The 10693-nt window shown below is 45.1% G+C and overlaps 1 protein-coding gene across 1 annotated transcript; it reads right to left on the bottom strand.

Annotated features, from left to right (window-relative positions):
• Positions 1 to 1118: 1118 nt before the first annotated feature.
• Positions 1119 to 4717, bottom strand: Uqcc1 (Ubiquinol-cytochrome c reductase complex assembly factor 1). The gene is made up of 8 exons (XM_050184238.3): positions 4470 to 4717; positions 4313 to 4402; positions 4105 to 4177; positions 3974 to 4031; positions 3764 to 3878; positions 3590 to 3670; positions 2275 to 2388; positions 1119 to 1520 (listed from the first exon to the last, which is right to left on the bottom strand). Exons 1-8 carry the CDS (start codon positions 4581 to 4583, stop codon positions 1422 to 1424), a joined length of 744 nt encoding a protein of 247 aa, XP_050040195.2. The 5' UTR covers positions 4584 to 4717; the 3' UTR covers positions 1119 to 1421.
• Positions 4718 to 10693: the final 5976 nt, after the last annotated feature.

The raw sequence follows: 10693 nt of genomic DNA, 5'->3' as shown, positions 1-10693 counted from the left end.
CATCACAATCGCCTAACACTTTCACAACGTGCTGCCGTCATATATGTTCTGTGTTCGCAAATTCGTCATCCATAAATTGGGCAAAGTGAGTGTTTTTTTATATGCTCATGGCTGCTGGCGTGTGTTACATAACACTGCCCATTACTTCCAAAGAGAACAGGAGGTCGTGGGCGGAAAATGCTCCCATTACTTTTGGGAAGAATCGAGCATTACTTTCATTCCTGTCCTGGCTTCTCCGTAGAATATTCCTCGTACTTCTGACCAATAATATAGGCTCAGTATAACTCTATCAACAACAAACCTATTGTCTTTTGGCACATGTCAGATGCTAGCCATAGGTCTATTATAGCTGCTCGGCACAAGTTTGAAGGTTGCTAGGTCGCAACAGTGGCATACTTTCTCTTCTGTAAAGGAAGTCTTATCAAAATTTTGTTATGCTTAAGTTGCACAACGTCTCCTTTTTGATCCCTTTTTCCATTTTCTTATTTGTTGAGTACTTTTCATTACCTCGAGTGTTTCCAATCCTCCTCGTCAGTATGAACCATGTGTTGAGGCTGGCCACATCAACAATTAACTTTCAACATCTGTGTACTTGAAGCTTAGGTATGACACAGTAAGTAGCCCGAGCCTGGCAAATGCATAAATCCAGTAATAAACTGCATTTGGTGTAAAGTGGCCAATAGCGGTAGCTGGCGTGTCATCATGTTGCAGGTGATGTTTCTGTAAGGCTTCCTATGAGCCATTCTCAATTGTTATTGCTGATCAAGCGAGCCCAATCAGCCTAAGTGTGAATTTCTGTACATTACGCATGTGAAAGGCTTATATTAAAATGCTTATATTCCAGATTACAACCTGAAGTAATGCCATTACTTACAACAAGCACAGAACAATGCAATGCAGCTTACATATTTTTATGTTGTGGCTCTTTGGTAGTTCACATATATCTGTAACACTGTTTACAAAGCACATAGTGTATCGCAGATATGCTTGACACACCTGCTTTGGCTCTTCACTGCGACACATGCTATCAGTCTCAAGATACTATGAAAGGCCGCACTAAAGCCGATATAATGGTGAACTACAGCCACTGGTTGACAGATAAGTTCTTGGAGACAATGTCGCAGTTCCTGCACAATGCAGAGCTACACATTTCTGTTTTCTTTATTATGCTTTTGCAAATTCAACCCCCATCACTACCCCCCAAGAAAGTACTTGTGATGCTACACACAATATAGCAGCACCAAGTGCCTTGAAATGTTTCTTATCTAATAAAATAAAACACAATAAAACAACAGATGAGGCTAGGATGTGTTGAACCCAGCAGCAATTGCAAGAATTTGGGCACACATTACCTATGTTATTATATACATGCGCACACATGCTGGCATGCACATTCCTAAAGCATTGTGGATCTATGGGCACTAGTACTGTTTCTTGCTCTCGCAGTCCAACAAAGGAGTCCAGCTTATGCTATGTTCTGCTATAAATTGATCCAATGTCATCTTGTCGAGCATGTGAATCTGGAAAAAAGAAAATACACTCTTGCATTGGTAGTAACATGTGGGAATGACGCCATTAATTGGCAGGACTACTTCAGAGAACTAATGAGTCGCACTCTACACATGAAGCATGACGGCAGTGTTTTTAGCACTTTCAAAAGGAGCCTAGGCAACACGGCCACAAGTGCAAGCAAAGCAATGACTTTGATGTGAGGCATCTACCACGAAAAAAAAGTTGGCAAAGGTCAACTAGTAAAATACACACATATTCAATAGAAAAAAGAAAAAATGCATGGAAGACAGTATATTAAATTTTCGGAATATAAGAACTGAAAATGCTGAGCTCTACTTATATGCTTGTCTTGCCTGCATGTTGCTTTTGTCACATAGACGTGATGAAAATTCTGTCCAAAGAAAAAAAAAGGAAATAAAAGAAAGCTGCTACAGCACAATATGGAAATGCTTTACTCTAAACCTTTACCAATTATACTAGAAAGACTGTCGTAATGGTAAGACTGCCAACTAACACAAAATTTACAGCGCTTAAGAGGATTTACAGAAAGTAAAATGTGTTCAACATTCAGCTTCCTTTGCCTGGAAACTTCTCATTGACTATCATCATAAACAAGACAATACAATTACCTAGTGGATGCTTGTTTGCATTCCTAAAGCAATAATTGTCTGAGAAATAAATAAAACATAGCTGACGCCAACTGTAATTACACTGGATTGAGGAAGAATATTAGAAATGACTTTGTTTATGAACGATACAAACCTGTTTTCGGACGTAGTGCACAAGTGTTTCTAGTGCCACAGGATCTCTGCCTTCGCACATGAGAAAAACACGCCAAAGGGCACTTGCAAGTGCCTTGTCATCTCCCTGGAGACCCTGCAGGTAGCACCCATGTGACACATGTTTCAACTGTACTGCTCAACACTTTGTGCAAGAAACGCTTTGATTTCCTGATGACCAGCTTTTATGTGTGAAGATTAAACGGGCTTTTATTGTTGTGGAGGTATGCTTGCACAAAAACAGTTGAAACAATGAAACATTTTACCTACGATATTCTTAACACTTTATTTTTGCCCAAAAAGATGGTATTAAGTGATGTGTAATGCAAATTGGGTACGAAAGACAACAGAAAAAATGAAGACGAAGCAATTTGTCGTCTTTTGTAGCCCGTCCCGCTACACTTCACCTAATGCAATACCAACTTAGCTCATCCTTCTGTTCCTTTGAGGGTGATGTTATCTGAAGGCAAAACCATCTTAGTTCTGGTAAAATTTACTTGAGGACAGCCTTATGGAATGCAGCTGTACCTCAAAATAAAAATCACAGATATTAACAAATTATTGGATATATCAAATATCATAAGAAGCCAACAAACATTGACACAGAGGACAACATAGGGGAAGTTACTTGTGCTTAATAAATAAAATAAACAATAAATTAATGGAAATGAAAGTGGATGAAAAGAACAACTTGCCGCAGGTGGGGAACGATCCCACAACCTTCGCGTTTCGCATGCGATGCTCTACCAAATGAGCCACCGTGGCGCCGTTTCCCCATCCACTTTCTTGGGTATTTATGTTTCCTAGTAGAACTCTGGGAGTGTTAACCAGCACCATCACTTGCAGATCTTGGCGGTGGATGTGGACCATTCTTCCTACCGCAGGCGTCACGAGAACGTGATCTTTTTGGGTGAAGGCAACCAGTCAATAAACCCGCACATGCTGCCTGAAGGCATCAATGTTGCCGGTTAACTCCCTTTCTTCTCGTTTATTACATAACGAGGGTCTCGAATCCGGCAACATCGATGCCTTCAAGTAGCACGTGTGGGTAGCAGATGCTACTGCATGGGGAAAGTTCAACAAATATGAAATGCAATGGAACAAACTGCAACCATGTGATCAACAGATGTAAGTGAATGCCAGCTGCCATCATTACAAGCCTGTTCCTGATAATTTTACAAAGCTCGCTTGAAAGAACAGCATGTATTCCTAGTGATCAAGGGCCGCTTGATCAAAACATTAAATGACAGTTACACGCTATAAAATACTCTAGACAAGCTTAAGATAAGGGTACTTACCTCGTCATACAGTAACAGCATGGCATTGAAGTGGTCGCTGAGGTACGCTAAGGATTCTCTCTTTAGTTTTGTTGGCATATACTGAAGACAAGGAAACAACAAAGCAGAGAATTGTAAAAGGCACTATTTTTCCAGCGCACGCAGAATGAAATGAAGTAAAATAAAGGACGTTACCCCAATTTTTCCGATACGTTTCTCCGTATCATTCCAGAGGTTACGAGGAAGCTCGTGCTGCAGGCAAAGTGCTCTGCGATCGTCTAGTTCTGCCATAGCGCGCGTCATGCACATCCTAGAAAACATAAGTGGTTTGTGAGTCGCTTCTCAAGGTGTAAGTCACTGTTGAATAACAATACGATAACGTGACCGGAGGGAGCCAACACTTGCCACACGTGAAGCTCCGCGACAAGAAACCACGATAAGAAGGTGTCCTGGAGCTTGAAGTCTGCCGGAAGAGGACAAAAAACGACACCGTAAACCCGATACGCTCGGTAACTCGTCGAACACAGAACACTTACAAGAGAAGAATGTTCTGAAGTCCACCTTGTCGACACAGCTTTCGTAGATGAAAACAGACCCTGCTCTGGTTTCCTGTCAGGAATGAGCAAAGTAAAGGTTGAACGCACGCAACTGCCAGTGCGGTTAACTATATATACTTCTGTCGGACATTTGCGGTCAAAATAACATACTAGCCGCAACAATATTATGATGACAGTGTATACTCACATCTTGAGTTACAAATTGCCATTTCACGCGTGCCTTTATTCTTTCCCACCTTGAACCCACTGCCACAGAAGCCGCTGGTCGTATTGGACTCTGAAAATAGCGAAATCCATGCAGATTTAGAGCTAAGGACCAGTATGGAGAGGGCACGAAACCATACCTCAGAAGCTGCGTGGACATGCATACTTTTGCGCGCACACGCAAACAACGCAGGACGACACCCTGTGTAGCGTGCAGCACGATTGAATAACGAAGGGAAAACACGTAACGACATAGTATGGGGATGCCCTATTGACACGCAGATAATTTCGGGTATAATAGAACGCCAAGCTATTTTCTATCGCTATTTCTCCACTACTCTCACGTGTGCGGACATGCAGACGAAACGACGATCAACAAACTCTAAGCTAGTGATGATGATGATGATAGACAATGCGTGTGGCGATTGGCATAGCATGAAAAATGGAGCAAGGACTTTCTTTGAACGGGCGATTTCTTCGTCGACACCCACTGATCTGTGTCGACACCAGAGCATACTAGTCAACGCAGGATTGCCGGAGCACTTCCTTTCTTAAAAATTTCTTGGAGGCTTTGGGCAAGCGATTTTTCGACGCGTCATCTTGGTCGTTAACGCTCATGCAGCCTCGTCCTCAAAAGAGAAAAAGGAACCCGGTAGAGTGGAGAGAGACAACTTTACTTCGCTAGGTGGGGGGAGGTAATTATACTCCATCTCAGTAGTTCCCTGCAGCACTGGGGAAGCTACACGAATTCTTAGCCTAGCCGATAGAGAGACCGAATGTCCTAGGAGATGTGCTCATCCGCTCCGCGTCTGCTCAGCTTCTGGTTGCCATATCCTGTCGGTTTATGCTCCATGGTTCGCGCATTGACGCAAGAAATGTTTTGACGCCGTAACCATAAGCTGCGTTTACATGCATGCGACAGCGGGCTTCGCTTCCCTCTGGTTGTTCCCGACGAAAGTAATTATTTTCGGCTGAGTACTGATGACGTGTTCTCCAATAAAATTTGCCAGGACGTTCAAGTTTGATCATAAAACGTACCAGTAACTAAAAGATACACGTCGGCCAGTATCTCTACGGGAAAATGAGCCATCTTAAACTCGTGGGGAGTGTCAGGTAAGCTGATGTTTCATCTTGCCCCTGCTAAAATGGCGGCGGTCTGGCTTCACTTGCCGAACATCATTTCCACTTTTTAATATATTTCTTTTAAACCTCCATGATAGTGGCACATCACAGCGATCTTCACTGCTGCAGTATTGTTATATCAAGCTCCATCTTCAGAATCTCGCCTAAAGAACCGAGCCCTCGTTTGTACAGGCGCTACGCCGTCGGCTACGATCGATAATCTTATCAAATGCCCACACAAGAAAAGAAGCCGGCGAAGTGCTGCCGTGTCGCCATGAATGGCGACACGCTACGAATGCCCTTTTTTTTCATTCATGGTATTTCTTTCATGGGTGTCACAAAGAAGCATCACCCCGTAAACAAACTATTGATACTCATACTTAGAGACGCGATGGCACACTGACGCCAGTGCCACATATATGAGCTAATCACCACAAAACAGGCTGTTTACATTCGCGGGGAGTCCTTCAAAGGGATACACTTCACTAGAAGGCTGGCAAGGATAAACGCCTCACCAAAATGGCGTACCAATCCTGTGTAATGTCAAATGCCTGTGGGTAAGGAGGGATTAGTTAACCCATTTTCGCACGTACTGGCGCACCAGGCATCTCCGAGACCCCGCCGGAATTCGCGGGCGCAATGCTAGAGGACGCAAAGTGTGCATAGAGATGCGCGAGTGAGGAGCCCGGCCTTAGTATACACGGCTCATACGTACCTGCGTGCCACTTGCGCAATTTGGGAGGCCACGCTAACTCAGAGGCCACGCAAAGAACTTAGCGCGGACTTCGTGGCAGCGTCGCTAGGTGGCGCAGCGTGTCCAGATGGAAGTGCGTAAGAGGAGCCCGGCTGCAGCTCACGCCTTGTAGATGACGCGTTTCGGCTATTATCACACTTGGATATTCATCATAGATGAGTTCTGCCCAAATTTGTCCCTGCGTACCATGCTGGGACCAGGGGCGTAGCCAGGGGGGGGGGGGGGGGGGGGCTTATGGGGCTTCAGCCCCCCCCGAAATTTTTTCGTGCTGTCATGCGCCGCCGACCAAAACAACTCCCGGCGCCAGAAATCATGCTCGATTTTGTCTAGAATGTCCTTAATTCACGCTCGAAAAGACATTTTAGCGTGAACATTGCTAAATCGGGCTGGATTTCGCGGCAACGCCCACGCATCGGGAGTCACATATCGTAACGCAAGGAGCCCCACCGAGCACAATATTTCAAGGGCGTTTTGAAGGCGAGCGGGCTCGTCTCGGCATCTCGCGGAGGCCGCGGAATCTACGGAGCGCTTGGATTTCAATTTTGAAACGTTGTGGGTATAAAGTTCTCATAACATTTTGATGCGAAAGGTCCATTGACATTTTCAAAGTCGTGCTTTAGATTTTCAATTCCGGAACTTTTTGGGTTTAATGCTGTTGTAAACATTTGAAGCCAAAGGTGCATCGAGTTTTCTAAAGTCGTACATCGGGCCATACAACAAGACAAACCGAATCAACATACTATCAGACAAGTTGACAAAGCACGCAGCGAGGTCCGATGAGACAAAGCGTTGTGGTGGTTCATTTGTGCCGTCAGGTCACAGAAAAGAATATAAACATTGTTTTTTTCACCTGCGCCAAAGCATCCATGTCAAGACACTAAAGCCACCATTGTAACTAAGTTCTTATTTATTTTTCTACCTAGACTTTTATTCGCGAGGATATATTGAGCCTCTTAGTCATTTCCTTTCTTTACTTTTTTTTTTTTTTTTTTTGTTCTCGCAACCCGCGGGCTGCCGATCCAGCCAGAGCGCATGCGTTTTTCTCGTGCTGCATCGATAACCGCACGGCGCACTTGGATGCGCGTTTGTTTTTCTCTGGCCGACTGCATTTTCGCCTGGCAGAGTTTTGGACGCTTTCTGGCTAGCAGACGAGAAAAAGAAACAATGCATAGTCACTCGCCGCCAGCACTGCGGGGACTCGATGGATTGCAACGCGTTCGCTTGAGCGCAACCTCTCCGGAAAATTTTGTCTCGCCGGTGTAGGATGCCGAACAGTATGCGTATGGTTTCCTGTGGACCAAGCGTCACACGTTTTCTTCGATATTCCTTCGGTAGCCACACTAGGTGCCCAAAGTAGGCATTCCATTGTAGCCCAACATGCTGTCCTTTGCGCTATTCTATTTCGCCGCACCCCGCCCCACAAAAGAAAAAAAAGAAGACATTGTTGCGGCGCAGCGAATTTTCGAATGGTGAAAGTTCGATTTTGTTACTTCTTTCGCGGAAAGTAATGGGCCACGGAACGCTTCAGTTGCCGGATACTATTATATTATTGCGATAGCAGCTATATGAAGACTAGAGGCGTATTCCTGCCGTTGCCCTCATGTTCCGTATAAGTAAAGGCCAAGGGCGATAACATCGTGACCGCGCGCCGCATGCTCTATGTGCGAGTGAAAGCATGGGGGGGGGAAGGGGTGAGCCGACGGTGGTGGCTGAGTCTTGTGTGCGCAAGGGAGAAAAGCGGGGAGGAAGTGAGCCGCCTTCCGTCGCACGCGATACATTTTGGGAGTGGAGGGAGGGGGGCGGGGTGCTGTGACCTGTGAATCTGTGGTTTCGCAACCTGTTTATTTGCCTTGTTTGACGCATAATATATAGTGACTTTTTCTTAGGCACGTAGATTTATTGGTGACTTTTGCGTATATTTAAATGTCTTGTTGCGAGATTTTGTGCATATGCGCAGTGAACATTGTTTCCAGTGACAATTTTTTGCCCTGTGTCAAGCTGTATCTTCACATTTGTATATTCCATTGTATCTTCGCATTTCTAATGTACGAAGGCGAGTCAAATGAAAGTGAGAAAACCCGCCCCGCGCAATAACGGTTGGGTTCATTATTTTCGAGGCATGTGCTTAGCACATACGCATCTCATTTACAATTGACATGCAGAGGTGAGGTTAAATGTTCTTTAATGCTCTCATACACTGGGTTGAACGTGGGTGTGTGACATAATGGACACTCCGAAATTTGAACAGCTTGGTGTCGTGAGGTTTTTGACAAATGAAGATGTTTCCCAAAAAGAAATTATTTGCCGTATGGCTGCCGTATGCGTTGAACATTGCGTTTCATTGGCCACTGTGAAGCGTTGTAGCAAACTGTTCAAAGAAGCAAATGAAAGTTACAAAGACGATCCATGGCCGGGCCAAAGCCACCGTGCAATCACCCCGAACACAATTGAAAAGGCCGTCGTTCCTCAGTGGCTATGGTATGGGCTGCTGAGCACGAGGTCGCGAGATCGAATCCCGGTCACGGCGGCTGCATTTCGATGGAGGCGAAATGCGAAAACACCCGTGTACTTAGATTTAAGTGCACGTCAAAGAATCCCAGATGAGGGTGACGACTTTTTGTCTGCAATTGTGACCGGGGATGACTCATGGTGCCGCTACTACTAGCCTGAAACACTACAGCAAAGCTTACAGTTGAAACATTTGAATTCACCACGCCCAAGGAAAACAAAGGCCGTCATTTATGCTGGAAAAGTGATGACTTCTTTTTGGGTCTTTAGGAGCCACTATTGATCGAATTTTCTAAAGCTCGAGAGACTCTAAATCGTTTCAAATATTGTGAATGGTCGGATCGGCTGCGTATCGCAATTAAGAACAAACGACGTGGAAAATTGAGCATTGGGAACATCTTGCTTCACGACATTACCCGTTCCCACGTCTCTGATGTGGTTAATACAAAACTGGCAAAGTTCAAGTGGGAAATGCTGCAACATCCCTCATGCCGCCCAGACCTGTTGCCTTGCGTCTTCCACATTTGGTAAAATTTGAAGAAACTGCTCAAGGGAACCAGATTCGTGTCGGAAGATGACGTGCAGTCATTTACGGATTTTTGAGGCAGCAACCCAAGGAGTTTTATGAGACGGGAATTACACGACTCGTTAGTAGGACAAGTGTCTAAATACTCATGGTGACTACTTTTAAATAAAGTACCCCGTTTGTCATATATTCGCATTGGCTCACTTTCATTTGACTCGCCCTCGTATATGTTGCAGAACTGCTTTTTATATGTGCTCTCTGTTGCGACTATAATTTCGGAGCAATTACTCGCAATACACAACCGGTGACAGCTGCTCCTGCGCAATACATTCTAACAAAGGAAAGCGTCATTGAGATTTTCCCCTGGTCGTTGCATATGTACGAAAATGTAAGCAAGGTTGTTGAACGACAGACAGACAGACAGACAGACAGACAGACAGACAGACAGACAGACAGACAGACAGACAGACAGACAGACAGACAGACAGACAGACAGACAGACAGACAGACACACACACACACACACACACACACACACACACACACACACACACACACACACACACATATATATATATATATATCTTAATCCCTCGACTAATTCTATAAGGAGGAGGCCGAGCTGCAAAGTGAGCCCCCCCCGAACGAAATTTCTGGCTACGCCACTGGCTGGGACTATTCGGCTGGACAACAATCCTCAGGCGTGTGACTAGAACTTACACACATCAGTCGACCCGCGGCCACTAGGTCTCGTAGCTGCCATGCTAGGGTCATCACCGCTCAGTGGGCCACTACAAAACAAATCACTCTGGAATTATAGCGTGATCGGCTAATTGATCGAAATTGCCGGCTTTTATTTAGACTGACATAACCATCCATCTATACCGCATGTGTTTTGCAATGTGAAGCAAGAGGGCATCGCATTAATATCGACTAAGGAGTCATTGACCGAAGGCTATGGAGAGGTAGCAGAAACGGCGAAGCATTTTCACTTTGGGTGCTGACTCACAAATGAGCTTAAGGAGCTGAACAAGAAAATAAGAGTTCGAGGAGGAGGAAGGACAGAGCCAGTTGCTGATACGACGATGGTGGCTAATTGGAGGCTAAGGGCTTCGCGCATTTCAATCCGCAACGTCATCTGAAGAGGAAAACACGAAGACCGACATCGGAAAGAAAAGAACAGAAAAGAAAGTGATAGAAGAGACCGTCTGAGCAACAAAAACAAATTTGATGCACTGCCTTTCGGAAAGTAAGTAAGCGAGCGTGACGTTCCCGCGTTGCATCCCTTATGGGCGCTCTGTCTATAGCGTCTGTAGTCGCGTGCACACACACGCGGTTAAGAACGGCCCGCTGAGGTGCAAGTTTTGCCAGCCATTTGCGACAGCGGCGTCAACTTTTCTTGGAAAACCATCGTCATCATCTAGCGAAACGGCGTCACTAAGTCTACTGTGTAC

Source organism: Dermacentor andersoni, chromosome 4 (genome assembly GCF_023375885.2).
Source record: "Dermacentor andersoni chromosome 4, qqDerAnde1_hic_scaffold, whole genome shotgun sequence".
NCBI lineage: Eukaryota > Metazoa > Arthropoda > Arachnida > Ixodida > Ixodidae > Dermacentor > Dermacentor andersoni.
This window is presented reverse-complemented; position numbering and strand designations above follow the sequence as displayed.